The 20,011-nt window shown below is 43.5% G+C and overlaps 1 protein-coding gene across 2 annotated transcripts in view; it reads right to left on the reverse strand.

Annotated features, from left to right (window-relative positions):
* The window catches only part of GXYLT1 (glucoside xylosyltransferase 1), a 32,664-nt gene extending 16,588 nt beyond the window's left edge, over window positions 1-16,076 (reverse strand). Inside the window, exons 1-2 of one of the 2 annotated variants that reach the window (XM_083399913.1) lie at window positions 15,744-16,076; window positions 5,462-5,554 (exon numbers count right to left, since the gene is read on the reverse strand). In XM_083399913.1, the coding sequence (XP_083256039.1) occupies window positions 5,462-5,554; window positions 15,744-15,964 (314 nt within the window). In that variant the 5' untranslated portion in view covers window positions 15,965-16,076. The remainder of the gene's footprint in view (window positions 1-5,461; window positions 5,555-15,743) is intronic. The other variant, XM_083399914.1, reaches the window with a different exon arrangement.
* Between the last annotated feature and the right edge of the window lie 3,935 nt (window positions 16,077-20,011).

Here is a 20,011-nt window from a genome sequence, read left to right on the forward strand (position 1 = left end):
CAGAGTCAATTGCTAGGCCCATACAATGCAAATGAAATGAAGTTATATTATATTAACAGAGGGTAAAATGCCTTTATCTGTCCCAAGGTTAGTCAGACTCCAGACCTATCAACTCACTAATATTTGAGCACTAGAAGTTAGTACAGAACTCAGTGCAAGAGGTTTGGTAGCAAATATCGCTCAATCACTTTAAATGAAGAAAGGCATCCTTCAGACTTTCATTATTGTTTTGCCACATGTTTTATTTTGTGACGTTTCGACTTTTCCTTCCAGTAATCAGTTCCCCTTCTGTGATAGGAATTTTGAGGCCTTAGATATATGTTAAATGTTCATAAGTGTACCAACCAAGCACATACATAGATCAGCAAGGGAAGAACGACCTGGAACCATTTTGATTCCCAAACTGTCCCAAACTGACCAAATGTTTTCTCTGCAAGGTCAAAGGGGAAAAGCCTCCCCATTGTCTTTTCCTTCACAAATCCTGTCTTAAGGGTATATCTGTGTTTGAATAGGGTGTGAGCCTGTGACCTGGCCCAGGAACTAAGTATTTATCATTACAAAAGACTAGCCAGGCTCCCCAGGAAATCCAATCAAGTAACCTGCCAGACAGGAGATAAACAATGACAGGAGAAAAACAACATTCAAATTTCTGTTTTAAGACCGCCTTTTCTGTGATGTAGGTATGATGTATCTGAGGGGTGGTCTTAGGTTACACCCCTTCTGTGATGTATGTATGACCTACAGGGTGGCAATTTCAAAAGTCTTTATAAGGCCTTGTGCGCCATTTTTCTGGGTTCCTCCTCTCTCCTGCGGGTGAGGAGAGCACCCTGTTGCAACAGATCAATAAAGATCAAGCTTACTACCTGCATTGCTTCTCAATATTCTCTGGTTGGCCTCTGTTATAGTCTCTCCTACCAATAGGGAACCTATGTAAGGAGAGAGCCAGTGTGGTGTAGTGGTTAAGAGCGGTAGACTCCTAATCTGGGGAACCGGGTTCGGGTCTCCGCTCCTCCACAGGCAGCTGCTGGGTGACCTTGGGCCAGTCACACTTCTTTGAAGTCTCTCAGCCCCACTCACCTCACAGAGTGTTTGTTGTGGGGGAGGAAGGGAAAGGAGAATGTTAGCTGCTTTGAGACTCCTTAAAAAGGAGTGAAAGGCGGGATATCAAATCCAAACTCTTCTTCTTCTTCTTCTCTGTATGGGCTCTTGGATAAGGGAAAAGGGCAATTTTTGTTTACAACACTTCCACACATTGCATCCTCTACCAATGCCGGATGGAAGATCGTTTGGACCCATTACAGTTGTGTTGGAGCCCATCCAAACACAAATGGTGATCTCGCAAAAAAAAAAAGTTGTGCTAGTTTTTGCACTATTGTTCAAACTCTTGTTATCTTCCCTGTTTAGATAACGGAAGTCTTAGGAATGGTTCAGCAGTGGAAATCCTGCAGGCAAAGGATGTAACACACAAACAAAACAAGCACATGTGAACAGGAGCAAGTGCAGTTTGCTCTCATTTTACACATAAAAGAGCAGTTAAGATAAGTAGTGCCTTGATCCGGTTCATATCCTTGCGACTCACATCCCGTTGCATGCCAGACTCCTTCCTGTTAAAGATGCTACTGCCCAAAATAAAGGGAAACCCGGAAAGTTCACTGGAGTGGCAAGGGTAGGACTAACAGGATAACTTAGGCTGGATCCAGACACGTCAAAGAAGCAATTCAGCTAAATGTGTTGCAAACTCATACAGGGAAATCTGGCAGGGAAAGACTAGACTCCACAGTGCCATCTGGTGTCACAGTGTTATATCGCATAAACAACGCATATAAAAAGCGCTTTTTCTTTACCAATCTAGCTGAGTCCCAAGATGCAGCATAGAATAAATATTATATGGTTATGTCCTCTGATCCACTCCTTTTGCTGTATCTGCTGCACTCCAGATAGGTCAAATATAGGACGTACAACAAAGGCTTGGTCAAAGGATAATATTTCATCTTGCAGTATCACCTGCGCTTTGAAGGAAATAGTATCCACAGGAAGCCATAACTCTCAAAGCTGCCTTTCGAAAAGCTATTCTACTCATTCCCCACCCCTGCATACCGCTACTTCCAGGGAGAAGCATATTTTAACCTTTAAAACAGAGTAAACAACCAAAATCAATGAAACAGTTCACAGTGAGTCAGCAGGACCAAACAACAGTGTTTTATAGATTAGAGTTGTGTGCATGGCTTGTTCCCCTTATACCCCCATGTTCATCTGCAAATAAGCAAGTGTAACACGCGCCCCCCCCCCCACGGTGATATCCAACCCAGTTGTACTAAGAATAGATGCACTAAAAGTTAATGGGCTTAAGTTACTTAAGCCAATGATATCAGTGATTTTGCTCTCAGTATGACTGATGTTGGATAGTATCCCCAAGTCTGAAGTGTACACTTCTCACAAAGAAACGGACACTGTAGTGGGCTGCCTTTGAAATTTCCAACTATTTGGGTAAGTCACAAGACTCCTCTCAGCTATTTATTTATTTATTTGTGTGTGTGTAAATACACATACAAACTTATGTATTATGTACACCTCAATTAAGAGTCCCTGTGAACATCAGGTTTCCCTTCTGCCGTAAGAGAAAACACCCATAAAACACACAACTCTTCACTGAATGGGCGATGCAGTTTTTATAAAAGAGAGACAGAATTCTATCTCAAAAGTAACTAGCACATTCTTCAGTATATTGAATACAGAATTATTGTTTTATACATTTAAAAATAAGTTTTTTATATACAATTAAAAAAGAAAGACTACCTGAGCTATAAACTATAGATCTTAACTATGATTTACTGAAACAGCAGAAGACAGGTGGGAAAGAATAAGCAAGCACAAAGCTCAGGTACACCGACTAACAGTTTAGTAGTGTGTGTCCAAACCAGGCCCATTAGTCATGAATTGTGTTTATTGCTGCAATGCATTATACGTAGGGCTGCCTCTGAAGACGGTTGGGAAACTTCTGCTGGTGCAGAATTCAGCAGCCAGGTTCCTCACTGGAGCAAGACGGTTTGAGCACAATACACTGATCCTGGTCCAACTGCACTGGCTACCAATTAGTTTCTGGGCCCAATTCAAAGTGCTGGCTTTGATCTATAAATCCTTAAACGGCTCAGGACCACAATACCTCAAGGACCGCCTCTTTCCATATGAACCTACCCTGACCCTGAGATCATCGTCTGAGGCCCTCCTTCATGTGCCCCCTCCTCGAGAGGTCCGGCAGGTGGCAATATGAGAACGGGCCTTCTCTGCAATGACTCCCTGTCTGTGGAATGCTCTCCCCAGGGAAGTCCACCTGGCGCCTTCATTATAGACCTTTAGGCGCCAGGCAGAAACATTCCTCTTTAACCAGGCATTTGGTTGATCTGATTTACATCCTATGCCCTTAAAAAAAAAATGTGGGGGGGTATTGGGCTGCTGTTTTTATTTTTATTAGGCATTTTGTGGTTTTATATCTTGATTTTATTCTGTGAACCACCCTGAGACCCCCGGGTATAGAGCGGTATATTAATAATAATAATAATAATAATAATAATAATAATAATAATAATAATGGGGGAAATGGACTATTGAGTCATCAATGACCCTAAGATTCACATGATACTTTCCTGCATCTCTCCACAATCATCCACAAAGCCCATGTGGGTAATCTTGTACATCTTTTTTTATGTCACAATTACTTGTGGTCTGCCGTGCTATCAAAATTATTAAGTCTTTATTATTCTACTAATCAAACAGTAAGGACAAACACCATTTTGTACTGTAACGATCAGTCTTGCTTTTGTAAAGTTCTGGACATTTATATTCCAATCTTGTGTGTGTTCCCTTGCAAGTAAATCCCACTTTGTTCAATGAGGCATGCACAGGATTACAACCTTTGAACCAGACTGCACAATACACATGGTTTTGTGATTCTCCCCTCACCTGCCCCACAATTCTGTTTTGACAAGGTTACAAGACTGCACGAATGTAGGATTCACAAACAGCAGCTCAGCTTACTTGCCAAAACTTTTTATGTCCTCCCTACCAATTCTTCAGGCCCACTAGCAAGCACAGAGGGCTTCAGATATAGAACATTGCCTTGCGTGGAAATACCAGGAGAACAGATGTTTGCTTGCTCAAAGTCACTCCCCTCTCCCACTGGGAACGGGGGAGAGTTCTTGTACCTTTTTCTCACAAACAGACCCTTCTCCACACAAGATTTCCCACAGCAAGTCACCTACAGCACCTTTGCATTTAAAAAAAAGGTTAGGGAAAGCAACCACCAAAGTAAAGGCAAGCTTCAGTTTGACTCTTCACTCTCAAGACATGTTGCTTAGTATCCATGGGCGTAGCTTTGATTTATGTTATGTTAGGCGGGCACAAAACCCACATGTCATCATCTTCTGTCTGGGTCTGTCTATCGCTGATTTGGGTTGCCAGTTGCATCACTAGAATGTGCCACAACATCACCCAAGCGACCTCAGTGAGCATTTCAATTTCAAATACAGTGGTACCTTGGTTGTCAAACGTAATCAGTTCCGAGAGTCCATTCAACTCCCGGAATGGTTCCCAAACCAAGGTGTGTCTTCTGATTGGCTGCAGGGGCTTCCTGCACTCAATCGGAAGCTGCAGAAGCCATGTCGGACGTTCAGCTTCCAAAAACCATTCACAAACCAGAACACTCACTTCCGGGTTTGCGGCTTTTGGGAGCCAAAACGTCTGAGTGCCAAGGCGTTTGACAACCAAGGTACGACTGTATTCTGATTATTTCTACTTTTGTTATGTATTTTTATTTATTTACTTGATTTGATGGGGGAGGTAGCTGCCTCCTTCTGCGACACCCTGGTTAGTATCTCTGTATGGTCATACCTTGGTTGTCAAAAGCCTTGGGACTTGGACATTTTGGCTCCTGAATGTTGTAAACCTAGAAGTGAGTGTTCCGGTTTGTGAACGTTTTTCAGAAGCCAAACGTCTGACGTGGCTTCTGCGGCTTCCGACTGACTGCAGGAAGCTCCTGCAGCCAATTGGAAGCCGCGCCTTGGTTTTTGAACCATTTTGTGAGTCGACTGGATTAAGTTTGACAACCAAGGTATGACTGTATATGTAAAGAGAAGACCAGCAGAAATCTACCTCTACGACTCTGGTGCAAGACCCAAAGTTTGGGATCATAATCCTAGGTTGTATAAAGGTTTGATTTAGTTGCAAACCAGCATGTTTTAACATGCATGCTTGTTCAAGAAGTGTATATGAATTTCAAAACGAGAAACATGTTTTATTTAATGAGTTAGATCATGACTGAAATCTAGTAAGACTGTGAGTGCTAGAAAGTGAGGGGGGGAACCAAACTTTTTATAACTGCTTCAACACTTTTTAATATACTCGAATATGTATGATTATACCTAAAATTAGCTAATTGAGCAATCAAATCTCTGTCAAAGCCTACCTACGAGCAGCTTCCCAAAAGCAGTTCCTTCCACAAACATCAGAGGGCAGCATCCAATAGGAATTCCAATAGGATACCGACACATTCTTACACCTAACAGGATAAGACAGAAACAATCCTGTATGAATGTTACTTGTTTTATTCAGCGGTTGCAATGGAGCATTCCTGCTTGCGCATTTAAACAAAACTAATAAAAACACCACCAGCTACTAATTACAGATAAACGGCTGAATGTAGAGCTTCATGTGTTGTGTGTGATATTAGTTTATATCATATAAGGATGTATGTAACCAGGATCCTGAGCATAAAGCCCAAGAGCAATTCTACTGATAAGTGAAATGCAGAGTAATCAGTTGTAGGAAGTAAATACCACCCTGTTCAATGGGCTGTACTGGCATTGTGACATTTCTGAAACACATCCAGTGACATTTCTGAAACACATCTGATGATTTCATGGTACCAAAGGTATGTTTTAAAACAATCTCATGTTTATTTGCACAAGGCAGGCACTTCTGGGCTACAAGTAAACATGTGGAAGCATGGGGAGGGAGAGAGTGGGCCTGTTTTCTTCCTCCCCCCACCCATTTTTTGCTGAAACAAAAATAGTAAAAAGAGGGTGGATGCAAAAATCCCAGTTTTGGCCAAGGCTTCAAATTTCTAGCTGGAAATTTATGCTAACGATTATTTTCTGCTTGCTCTACTGCATGTTTCCAATCATTATATCTATTCACAAAGCTGAGTATGGTTCCTTGTTTAGCAAAGGTGGGGCATCTACACACAAGGCGGAGGTTTCCACAGGCTTATGTGAAGCCCAAGTTTGCAGAAGTAGAACAATTATTTGCAGGTGAACCTTAAGTGGTTGCATAATTGCTGACTGACCATTGGTGAAAAAGAGGGGAAACATTGAGAAGAGCTATGGAATGGAATATCATGAGCTGGGGCAGGGGGCAGCTGCCTCTCCCCCCCCCCCCAATAAAGTAAATAAATAAAATTAGTCATACCTTGGAAGTCGAACAAAATCCATTCCGGAAGTCCATTTGACTTACAAAAACCAACCAAAGTGTGGCTTCTGATTGGCTGCAGGAAGCTCTTGCAGCCAATCAGAAGCCGCGCAAGCCCCGTCAAATGTTCGGCTTCCAAAAGAACGTTCAAAAACCAGAACACTCATTTCCGGGTTTTGATCGTTCGGGAGCCAATTTGTTCGGGAGCCAAGGCGTTTGAGATCCAAGGTACTTAACTAACTGACCAAACGTGTCACAGATAACTAGGTTCTGCCCCCCCCAACATACAGCCTGCCCACCGGGGGGGGGGGGGGGAATCCTGGCTACGCCCATGAAAGGTATAGCTAACTGTCTGGAACACTGAAGAACAGCAGAGCAAAGTGTTATAGGCCTGCATACAATATATTTTAAATGAAGCAGAAACTTGAATACACAACTTACTAAAAAATACAGTGCTATATATTCTAATACTTACCGTATTTTTTGCTCTATAAGACTCACTTTTTCCCTCCTAAAAAGTAAGGGGAAATGTGTGTGCGTCTTATGGAGCGAATGCAGGCTGCGCAGCTATCCCAGAAGCCAGAACAGCTTTCACTGTGCAGCAATCCCCCTTGTTGTTCTGGCTTTTGAGATTCAGAATATATATTTTTTCTTGTTTTCCTCCTCCAAAAACTAGGTGCTTCTTATGGTCTGGTGCGTCTTATAGAGCGAAAAATACGGTAATTTGAAACAGGAAAATATGCAATGAGGAATGTGAAGATGCTCAGCAAAGGCTAACTAATAATCTGCTTTAGCCCCAATGACACTGGCCTTTGGGAACGCAATCCATCAGGCATGGTAAGTTCCTATGTTCCCTGGCAGCTGGTTACCATATTGGCCTGCTGAAGTCCACTTTAGTTGTTTAGCATTTTCAAGTGAAAATGCTGTCACAATGGTTCAGAACATCAAGTCTCAGAACTGACACAGAATGCCATTGCGAACCCAGGCAACAAAAGAGAAAGACAAAACTAAGATCCATATTGTGACGGTATCGTTAACCAGCTTTTAAGATTCAGCCCTACGAATTGAAAGCTGCAGCAATATAGTTGCTCTGATACAGCAGCGTCACTAATGCTGAACTGGGCGCTTTCACAAGCTAATTTCAAAGCCTGTGATCTCCACACAAAATACTGCTGAGAGGTCAAAAAAAGGATCTAATCCCTTCTCCTCCCTTCTGCAGTTTAATACACTAATATAAAGAGACCAGACAGCATTTGCACATATCATCCAATTAAGGTGTGCGCCTCATAAGACAATTAATGTATATTAAACTGAAACTCCCTTTAATAATAAAAATAGCTGCTGCTGCAACACTTGCACTAGAGCCAAAGAAGTTGAAACTTCACATATCCAGTCTTAGCAGCTGCCATGCCAAAGGAGCATCTCCTGAAATCAAGCTATTGGTTTAAAACCAACAACAGCTTTCCTATTTAGAGCAAACTCTCCATCCCTTTTTAATTACACAGCTCAAACAAGTCAATACGAGGCTGGTTTAAAATAGACAAGTGTGGAGGCGGTGCAATGGGAGAAGTGTGTTTTATATCTTTTGCACAGCGCACCGTGTAGCGTCACAACCACCTTGGGCAAGAATCCTACTCTCATTTGAATGTTCCTGGTTTACTCCTTTCCGCTAAAAGAACTGGAACAGCAATTACCGGTAGGTAGTTCATTGCATCATAGCTTTCATCTGGAAAGAAGCAACCAGAAAGATATGTACAGGCATGACCAATGATCTTAGCAAGCAAGTCGAATTATCAATCCTTGCTTTACATATGGATATTTAAGTGATCAATTATCCTAAGATACGGATTCACTTTGATGCACTGTGTGATTCACTCTTTAAAGTGCATCAACAGGAAAGCGCAACCTGATCACGACCAGCAGTACTGGAAAGATGTGGTTCCTCCTTTACATAATTAAACCATCACCCGCTCCCACATGTTCAGCTTTGATGTAGCAGTTAAGTACAAAAGCAATATGTATATATGCAAGGGAGTACCCAGGGGTTGGCTAGGTTGGCCTCTGCCAAAGGTGCAGGTGCAGGCGGGAGAGAGAAGTGTAAAAACCACACCTTTCTATTCTGGCTTGGAGTGGCTAGGAGCCAACTCCTCTGGGTGCATTGGCGGAGGAGTCCAATTGCTAGCGTGGGCCATCGCAGCAGCCCTGCAGGTTCCCCATCCCCAGTTGGTGCTATTAGAGGTGTGACTAAAATGCCCCATAAGGTTCAGAGGGAAGAAAGACAGAGAGACCTAGGGAGAGTTGCAGGAGGAGGAAAAAGGAAGGGATGAAGAAAGGAGGGAAAGTGGTGAGCAGAGGGGAGAAAGGCAGGAAAGCAGGTAGATGGACCAACTGACAAGAGGAGGAGAGGAAATGGTGTGGAGTGGAGCAGACCAACCTCGATGGCCCCAGAAGAAGTCACCGGCAGAGTGTAAAAGCCAACGAAAAGCAAACTTTTTGAGTTTTTGGTCTATAGTCTTCCCGACTTCGAAGGCACTGATACAGCTCCTTGCAATGGGCGCAAAGGAACCTAGGTAGGCCTCTGTATATATGTCTTTGATTTTGACCTTCTTTATAACAAGGAACCAATAAGGATCCCTCCAGACTGGTGTGTATCATTGACATAATGATATTCCATTACCGGCAGGTTTATACTGGACTGTCGACACATCGTTCCACTTCTGTGATATGAAAAGTTACCAAATTTCAGCAGGAAGCTGCAGGACACACACATAGCAATTGGAAATGAAGCAGTACGGCCACTCTAAAATGTCTGCAGGCATAAACAATGCTGAAACCAGCATCACGTACAACCACCCCAATACCATCACAAGCACATTAATATCCTTTAAGGAAAAACATTCCTCTTTACCCAGGCATTTTGATGGTGGAAAGATACTGTTCCTGGTAGCAATGATAGTATTAGTTGTGGGAGTACAGCGGTGCCCCGCAAGACGAATGCCTCGCATGACGGAAAACCCGCTAGACGAAAGGGTTTTCCGTTTTCAGAGGTGCTTCGCAGGACGAATTTGCTTTGGGCTTGCTTCGCAAGACGAAAATGTCTTGCGATTCCTGGGGGTTTTTTTCCGCTCCCCACCCCCTTTTTCTAAGGCGCTAAGCTGCTAATAGCCTTTTAGCAGCTAATCCGCTAATCCCTTAAACCTTTAATAGCCGCTAATAGCTGGTAAACCGCTAATAGCGCTAATCCGCTAATAGGGTTGCTTCGCAAGACGAAAAAACCGCTAGACGAAGAGACTCGCGGAACGGATTAATTTCGTCTTGCGAGGCACCACTGTACATATGTGATTGTTTCACATATTTTTAGAAGCTTTCATTGTTTTTACATATGTTCTTTTGTTTTTAATTGTTTTGTTACAGTTGTGCTTGCCACCCTCGGCTACTTTGGGAAGAAGGGTAGGATATAAATGTGATGAAGAAGTGAAATCACCATGAATGCACAATTGGAGGAGTCCTGAGCATCTGAAATCATAGTGCTTAGTTAGTACAGCACAGTGCTAAGTCTAGCATGAACTGGAAAAGCACCGCATTCAAATTGGTATTTACAAATGCATTGGCTTTTACCCACCAGCACAACTTTTTAGACATTTGTGAAGTTTAACAGCCTGCCCCTGAACTAATCTCAATAGGAATTCTCAAAGTCTCAATGAAATAAAAGGGTGGGAAGCCAGACAGGCACAAACTATAAGTAGTGTCTTGCAAGAACCACTAAAAGTCCAAGACTACCAACCACTCCACATTCTCACTCCCAGAATGGAAGAGCAGATGGAGGGGAAACTGGTATCCCAGAGTTATTTGTTTAACAAGCACAGGAAAGCTGTCTGGCATACCACCGGGTCAAGTATTGACAATACGAGCAGGCAATGGTGCTTACTTCTGCTGCTGGTCTTTACCAGATAGAGAGGGATGCAAACAGCAGCTCATCACCTTTATTCCTGGTCAATATCAACTGCAACCTGCATGTGAAAACCTGACAAGGTAAGCCTCCCATATCCTGAAGCTGAGAGAGCCGTCTGTCTATAAGAAAAGGTGCCTGAAGAATACAAACCATGAAGCTTCCCAAATCATTTCAGGAACAAATAACTTCTCCATTCTGCTTTCCTGTACTCCTGCTACAGGAAATGGGAAGAGAATATAACAATACCATGGAGACCTAGACTCTTTTCCGGGAGTCAATGCCTTCCATACTAATCACTGTCCTCCCTCCAAGCCCTAGACACAGAGGTAGGGAAAGGAAAACTGAATAATGCAGAGAAATGGGGGCAAATGATCACTGCCCTGATAACGCTGCTATCTCCTACTCCCCAAGCCACAAATTCCTACTTGGAGGGGCTCAAAATAACCTTGTTTCTCAAGAGCAGCAAAGTGACGTTTATCAGAGGTAAGGAGAATGCATACAATGTTAGATTGTTAAATATTTTAAGTCAGGAATAATATGGACTGCATATTTTATTTTTAAAAAAGGTCCCGGATTCAATTTTTATGACAGAATTCATCCAGGCAAAAAACAGAATCATTTCTGGGCAGAGACAGTGTATGAGCTGTCAGGGAAAAAAATATCAAGGGACACTTTACAAAACAACTAATTTTACATGTGCATGCATTTGTCTGTAGTGGTTCCCAAAAATATAACCCTAACAAATCATCTGAGAGAGTCTGGAATGCCTGCAGAGGCTTTTCTGCTCATTGTCAAAGCCATCAATGACTCATAAAACCTGCAGGATTTCTGCCAGGTCATTAGTTTCATTAGAAACCAACTAAGTTTGTTACTGGTATGAGCTTTCGTGTGCATGCACTTTTTCAGATATCAGGTATCAGATATCAGGTATCTGAAGAAGTGTGCATGCACACGAAAGCTCATACCAATAACAAACTTAGTTGGTCTCTAAGGTGCTACTGGAAGGATTTTTTTTTATTTTGTTTCAACTACGGCAGACCAACACGGCTACCTACCTGTAATTAGTTTCATTGTTAGGATACAAAGGGATGTGAAAATTGCATATGGTTAAATCCCCCCCCCCCCACTTTTCCAAATAAATAATTTTTAGATAAAGCCTATTATATAATTCTGGGATTGCCCATAGCTGCAAAGGCACCTTTCAGTACTTCCCTTGGAATCACTACCGCATTCATTGTGAAGTGACAAGGGTGGTTCTCTTATCTCCCCTTGAGAAAAGCAAAAGGAGAAAAGATGAAAGAGCAATATTCTTTCCCACTTCCTCTTTCAGATCTATGTTCTTTTCGAGTCTCATACTGGCACCCTGAGTCTTGATGCCAAGCTACAGTCACAACCACTCCTGACTAACGTGGGGCCCGAGCTCTGTGCTGAACTTACAATTCCTTGCCAATTGCAAGTCCTGCTTCTGGCAATGACATGTTCCACAGGGGAACTCCCAAATGGAACCAACCCACATGGGGCTTGCAAGTGATGCCAAATTTAAGAGGCCCAAATCTAAGTCCTGCTTGCCAAGGAACTGTTAAGAGTGTTCCAAATTGCTCATCTACAGCCATGGCTTTCCCTGCCCCATGTCACGTGGTATCAGTTGGGTGTGGCTTGAGAAAAATGATCTCACAAGCCAAATTGAGACCTAGGGGCATGAGAGCAAATCTGGCCTGCTGACTAGAGCTTCCCGAAGCCTGATTTCGGGCATCAGAAGACTTTCTAATTTTCCAGTACTGTATACCCATATCTTTGACAAAAACCGTATATTATCACAGGTTCACACCGGTAACAGAATTAAATTGCATAATAGAATCATGGAAGGGACCCCAACAATCATCTAGTCCAATCCCCTACAATGCAGGATTATGCAGCTGTCCCATATGGGCACCAAACTTGCAACCTTGGCATTATCAGCACCAGGCTCTAACCAACTGAGCTATCCTGGCTGACAAGATTTAAATGCCAGACTAAATACTTCTCTTGTAACACATGGTCCTCTATTCACTTCTTCTTCTTCTTATTTGGAGATCACTTGTAGTTGAGTAAGATTGTCTTCCATGAACACAGTCTTAACAGTGAGTCTGTAAGTGACTGTGGAGGCCAATTCCGGATACACACATCCTTCCACAGTGAGGACATAGGTTTCCAGACAGGAGTTGATCATGGTGAAGGTTTGCCAAAAGTGCCTTTCTCTTAGCACGTTTCTCCCTTTCGTCCTGAGTTTAAGCATCTTCAAAGTCCATGACACCTTTGGTAAAGGCTGTTCTCCAACTGGAGCGCTCACAGTCCAGTTGTTGGTGTTTATACTATTTTTTTTAGATTTGCCTTGAGAGAGCCTTTAAACCTCTTTTGTTGACCACCAGCATTGCACTTTCCGTTTTTAAGTTCGGAATACAGTAGTTGCTTTGGAAGACGATAATCAGGCATCTGAACATGACCACTCCTACAAAGTTGATGTTGAAGAATCATTGCTTCGACACTGGTGATCTTTGCTTATTCCAGCATTAGTTTGCCTGTCTTCCCAAGTGATATGTCTATTCACTATGGTATGCCAAAGGAAGTGTCTTAGCTGCACATGTGCACCCAAACAATTCAGATGAAGATTTTTTGTTTAGAAACGATGTTATCCATAGTAATGTGTGATCAGTTTTTTTAAAATGTTCAATAAAAGAATCACTGGAGAGTACACCAATTTCTCAGCGGTTTATGGAGAAATTTGTCACCTCTCATTTGCACTGCCAAAATTACATTCAGGCAAATTCATGCATAACCTAGGTGATCTAGAAACCAACAGAAATCCTCTTGCATGTAGTCAGGTTCTGCATTACTGTAACAGCATGTGCAAGAACTCGTTTATGGCAGTGCCTCAGTCCAACTGTGTTATTAAAATGAGGTTCTCAATCTGGGGCTGCTCCTACATCTCACAAGAGGCCAAAGTAGCCTCTGTGGCATAAGGTGATTTCAATTGTGGCTGGTGCTCCAGCTGCAGCATCTGGACAGATATAGCCTAGCCTAGCCTAGCCACTGTAATCTATCCTCTGACAGCATTCACAACCAATATGTGCAATGGCCAAAGGCTCTTTCCTGAATCCTCCCTGCCCTCTACCCTCATGGAAAGCAAGGTCTGAGTAATTGTACCCCATTTGTGTCATTCCTTTGCTTGGCCTTGATATCCTTCTGATGTGGAGCAAAAAAAAAAATTGTTCTCCCAGGCTTTTTAACATTTTACTATAATCTGCTGTTTTAATCACTGGTCTTACTGCTTTTTGTATATGTTTCATATTGATTTTATTATGGCAGGCATCCCCAAATTCGGCCCTCCAGCTGTTTTGGGACTACAATTCCCATCATCCCTGACCCCTGGTCCTGTTAGCTAGGGATAACGGGAGTTGTAGTCCCAAAACAGCTGGAGGACCGAGTTTGGGGGTGCCTATATTATGGTATTTTCTTTTCTTATAAAGCTACTGTGGAACAGTTTGGCTGAAAGTCAACAAACAAATACAACAACAATAATAAACAACATAAGCAATAAAATTAAAAGCCCAATTATGGTCACACTTTTACCAAATACGTATGAATTTGCTCCCAGACCAGTCCTATGCTTCTCCTATATTTGCACTACTGCTTGCACGACACTTCTGCTTGTAGGCTACACTCCAATCTGATCAGTTGCTATCCTGTTCTACACTCAGTGTGCATTCCTTTTGCACCATTATTGTGATGGGGCAATTCTGGGAAGAGGAAAAAGTAGTGGCATTCTAGTACCCAAACTCACTAGCATCATGTGACAATAGCCCAGCAAATTGCCCGTTGCCCTGCCCTGTTAATCTCTGCCAGGCAGCAGCCCAAGTTTGGATTAAGTCATAAATTTCTTACACAGATAAAGGAAGGAGGAACTTCTGTCTGTACAAGTGGAAATCTGCCTTGCACTAGGGAATAAGGTCAAAACCACTGTATCGGTTAATCCTTTTAATAAATTAAACCAACTGGATATTGAGTGTACAGATGTGCAGGATGCAGCCAGGAAGAAGCAGGATTTGCTTCTACTTAATAAGAGTAATTCCCCCTTCCAGAAACCTTCACCCAAGCCATGGAGATATGATGGCTGTGCTGTCAACTATCACCTACTGCCAGGAAACCTTGACAGTATATAAAGCAATATGCAGGCACAAGTATTCAAGTGTCGCTACTGACTGACTAGGCTGATTTTTTTTTATAGTCTGAAAGCAGGGGATGGAAGAAGGATAGGAAGAGATTTTTAGAGGAAATGTCTCAAGCCCAGTCTCCCCAACTTGGTTCCTTTAAGCTAGGAAGACAACTGCCAGTCATGGCTTATGAGCAGGTAGGAAAAGGGGCAGCTGCCCCATTTGTGTTGTCAAAATCCCATTTCTCCACTTTAAGCTTCAGTAATATATATACATATATATGTATATATGTATACGAACACTGGTTTTCAACAGTAACACCAAAGTGTAACATAAAAAGAAAAAGAACACAGGACGTACATATTATTGGGTTGGGCAGCCGGTTAAAAAAAGTAACAGTAAGGTACATACATAATAGGTTCTCTGATTAATTACCAGTAGTCCTTTCCATAGAGATACATGGGTTATAGGGGGTTTCCATAGAGATACATGGGTTATAGGGGGTTGCAATAAGTGCACAGGCTTATTGATGGGATCCATAAACTAAGAAGCACGTGCCTAAAATTCTCTCTCTCCACCTGTCCATTCATAACTCCCCTGTGTTGGGCCAAGCGTTCAGAAAGTGCTATTTCCCCCATACACGCGCATACCAAGATGAGCGCAAAGTTAAGACGGGTCTCCTGTTTCCCAGCTGGCAGCAGCCGAGAGAAAAGCGACTTGCTAGAGGCTCCTTTGAAGCTGCACGGTGGCCGCCCTTAAGCGACAGGGGAAGCGGGGTGACCGGCGGCGGCACAAAAAAACGCAGCCGAGGGAGGATTACGCACGCTTGGTAGCCACGGAATGCTTGACCGACAAGATGGGGAGGGAGGGAGGGAATCGGGGGGAAAGCAACCAGACTGGCGTAAACTCCGTCTGAACACCCGGCCCTGCGCACTGGAAGTGCCTCCTTGCAAATTCAACTTTGTCCCAATATATCTCTTGAGATTGTGAGCCTGGAACGACCTGAGGCGCCGACGCTCCTGGCTTCCCTCACCCTCCCGCCTGGAGCAAAGGCACAGGCACCCCCACCCCCCTCGCTACTAATACTCAGGCGCTCCTTCCTCGCAGGAAACGCAGGCCCCGGCGTCCCCAGACGGTACCTTTCCGGCGGCTCTCGCTGGCTGCAGCCTGCGTTTCTCGCCGCGGCCCTCCAGGCGCCGCCGCCGCCGCCGAGCTGCCTGCGCACGGGCAAGGCAGAGTCCCCCTGGCGCCGGGCCGCCTCCTGCTCCAGCGACAGAGCCAGTTGGCTGAAGGCGTAGAGCAAGGAACACAAGCCGCAGCCCAGGCACAGCAAGACCACCTGCACCAGCCGGCGGCTCATCCTCCGGCGGCCCCGGCTGCACCGCGCAGCAGCCGGGGCCTAACCGGGAGCGGGAGCGCCAGCGGCGGAGGCGGCAGCAACAAAAGCAACGCGGCGACCGCAGCGAGCAAGTCAGCCAAGGCGGCGGCGACGCCGCTGAGGTAGTTGCAGGAGAGCTGCCCCGAGAGGAGGAGGAGGAGGAGGAGGAAGAAGGCGGAGGCGAAGAGGCCCGGGCTCTTAAGGCGGAGCCAGGCGGCGGGGAGGCGGCGAGGGGTGGGGTAAGAGGCGTGTTGTGGGCGCCTGGCGGTGGTGGAGGCACGAGAGCGGCGGGAGGCCTGCCCTGGCGGCGGCTGGGAGCGCTGCAGCGTCGAGCGAGGGAGGCGAAGGCGGGAGGCAGAAGTCGGTGGCCGCCCCTTTGCTAGGACAGAGATCTCCAAACTGTGTGTCGCCACAAGTTAGTGTGTCGGCTGCAGTGCGACAGGCGAACTAATATCAGTGAACTGGAAGAAGCAAAGATCACCAGTGTCGAAGCGATGATTCTTCAACATCAACTTCGTTGGACTGGTCATGTTGTGCGGATGCATGATGATCGTCTTCCAAAGCAACTACAGTGGTACCTCGGGTTAAGAACTTAATTCGTTCCAGAGGTCCGTTCTTAACCTGAAACTGTTCTTAACCTGAAGCACCACTTTAGCTAATGTGGCCTCTTGCTGCTGCCGGAGCACGATTTCTGTTCTTATCCTGAAGCAAAGTTCTTAACCTGAAGCACTATTTCTGGGTTAGTGGAGTGTGTAACCTGAAACGTATGTAACCTGAAGCGTATGTAACCCGAGGTACCACTGTACTCTATTCCGAGCTTAAAAATGGAAAGAGTAATGCTGGTGGTCAACAAAAGACGTCTAAAGACTGTCTCAAAGCAAATCTTAAAAAATATAGTATAAACACCAACAACTGGGAAACACTGGCCTGCGAGCGTTCTAGTTGGAGAACAGCCTTTACCAAAGGTGTCATGGACTTTGAAGACACTCGAACTCAGGATGCAAGGGAGAAACGTGGTAGGAGGAAGGCACGCTTGGCAAAGCCACACTGTGATCAACTTCTGCCCGGAAACCAATGTCCCCATTGTGGAAGGACGTGTGGATCCAGAATTGGCCTCCACAGTCACTTATGGACTCATTGTTAAAACCGTGTTTATGGAAGACAATCTTACTCGGCTACGAGTGATAGCCAAAGAAGTAGTAGGTGTTTCGTGTGAACGCTTCCCCATGGGTTGGAAATAATACTAATAATTTGTTATTTATACCCCGCACACCTGGCTGGCTGTATGTATGTATGTATGTATAAATAAATGAATAAAATCAGAAGAAGAAGAATTGTGCTGACCCAAATCATGTTGTGGAGTGGCCAACCACCAATTACTTGCCTTCTATGGTCTTTACAGTGCCAGCAAGTATGATAATTTTGGTTAAAACTATTCTAGAGCTCAAGAGTGGGACTCTCCTGATCATAGCAGTAGATGATATGGGGTATGCCAAAGGTTACTTGGGAGTTCAGGATATATAAACTTTATTTGGGGACATTAAATCTTTCCCTTTTTTTTTTTTTTTTTTTTGAACTTAAAAGCAAGTAAGGCACGGGGAACTAACAACAAACCTCTGCACTGGGGTGAATATGTACTGGTGGTATGTAGCAGGTCACAATTCTTGGGACCCTTAACAGACTACAGTTCCCAGAATTCTTGGTTGGGGAAGAAGGTGGGCTTTTTCTATGTAAGCTGTGTAAGATGATAGCCATGCTATCCAGTAACATGGAAGTTCTTTACTCTAAACACAAAGTGGCAAGTTTTTTGTGAAGCAGTTATTCTATTGACATGAAAAGTATCTGAAAGATGGAGCTTGTTTTAACATTTCATGAAATTGCATATACTGTACCCACAGTCTTTTGTTATGGCACCCAGGTCACTTACCTTGGCTAGTCTTTGCTGTTCCAGAGATGGCTAAATTGTGTCATCACAAGCTACCCTCCCTGGGATTAGTAGCATTGATCACAAATAATAAGCTAAACAACCTTTTTTAGCATTATGTGTACGGTATTCAAGAAACTTTCAAGGGGAGCAATGCAAATACTTTGTCTTTTTGGGGGGTGTCTTACCTGGTGGGGGCAATCTACAAAGCAGTGGTTCCCAACCATTTTTGTACGGTGATCGACAAGTCCAAATTTACTTGGTAGGGTGACACAATCTATTATCACGAGTTTTGGACTTTAGGTCTTCAACAGCTGTCAGTTTTGTGCATTTTAACTGCACATTTGCCTATTTTATAACCATTACTTAAAAGCATCCAAGCAAAAATTTACTTAATGCATAACTTGTTGAAATATTTATAGTACTTACAAGGCTATTCAGAGTTTTGTTTATGGGAATGTCAGAACACCAACCATCAAGTTGCAGGATATAAGCTATAAAATATATATTCTAAAAACATAGAATTTACACAACCAGTGTTAGATATAATGAAACTTAGGAATATTCACATTTTAACAATAAAGCCCACTTTGGAAAGACTCGGGAGGGTGGCTGAACTTGTAGTTTGCCAACGGGTTAGTCAATTCGGGATTTGAAGATTATAGTCTCAGACAATTATTGATATGTAACCTGCTTCTGTATTTCATCTTCATAGCAATCATTGCTGAAAAAACCAACTACAGTACCCTTACTGGCAGATGGTCATACAGGGAGTTGCTTTGAGTGACTATTACTGATTGCTTCTGAAGTGCAGGCACTGTCTTTGGTGTCTATGATTAAGAGTCAAGCTGCTTATAAAGCCCACAGCTCACTTGTGAGTTGCAAGCCACAGGTTGGAAAAACAGTGCTCTAAGTAGATAAATAGGTACCGCTCCAGCAGGAACGTAAACAGCATTTCCGTGTGCTGCTCTGGTTTACCAGAAGCAGCTTAGTCATGCTGGCCACATGACCTGGAAGCTGTATGCCGGCTCCCTCGGCCAGTAAAGCGAGATGAGCGCCGCAACCCCAGTCTGCGACTGGACCTAATGGTCAGGAGTCCCTTTACCTCTACCTTAAGGTACCTCCAGCCCAAGTTCCTAGGAGGGGAGGAAATGATGGGAGGAAATGATGGTACAAATAGAGCAGGCATACTATTACCAAACACTGATAGTTGTTTAGATAAACATATTTGCTGGAATATAAGAATCACCTAGCAATTACCTCTTGGAATGTGCCACAAAATAGTTTTGTTCCGGAAACATTTCTAAATCTGACCAGAGTTTTGCTTATTAAAAGGAAACACAGTTCAGTGGGTGAAATTGTTCCCTTTCCAGTAAATCCAGAATTGCATCATCACATCAGACTTTCATGGTGCAGCAATTAGTCAGAGGTATAATTAGTGGGGAATTGCAAAACCGCTCTTTCCCCATGTCCTTACTCCACAGAAAATTAAATTGCTCACAAACACATTCAATATTTTTTTAAAAAAATAAAATTCTCTTTATATACTATACCGTATGCTAGGTGAACAGTGTTTCTTGTATCATCCATCAGAGCAGATATACTATACAGTTTTCCTTCCATTTTCTCAACATTGCAATTGTTTCTTCAAAAATAAGGGATTCACCACGGATGCGCAATCTGCTGCTGTCAGAGGTAGCAAGGATACGTTTGTGGGCTGTAATGGACTGCTGCTGAAGGATTTCCTCCCTGGTTAACTTGTATAAGGGTCATCTCAAACAAGCAAGCCTTTTTCTCTGATCTATTCAGAATTAATGTTCCAAGCTTCCCAGGGAAGGACAATCTTTCTATAGGGAAATAATGCCCCCCTCACCAAAATGAATACACATATTTCCTCCGTCTTGTATAAGCATAATTTTTTAGATATGTTGTCCAGTGGCCAACTATCATTCTCTTGGTTACCAAACTTTCAACAGTGAAAAACACACGAAGTTAAAATGAGCATATATATACTTCACTAAACAACTATGCAATTAATGAACCTTACATGCTGTTTCCAATTGATGGGTGGAGTATTTGGCTTATATTGGTGTTGTTGGCATCCC

The sequence above is a fragment of the Podarcis tiliguerta genome, assembly GCF_965153285.1.
Source record: "Podarcis tiliguerta genome assembly, chromosome: 10".
NCBI lineage: Eukaryota > Metazoa > Chordata > Lepidosauria > Squamata > Lacertidae > Podarcis > Podarcis tiliguerta.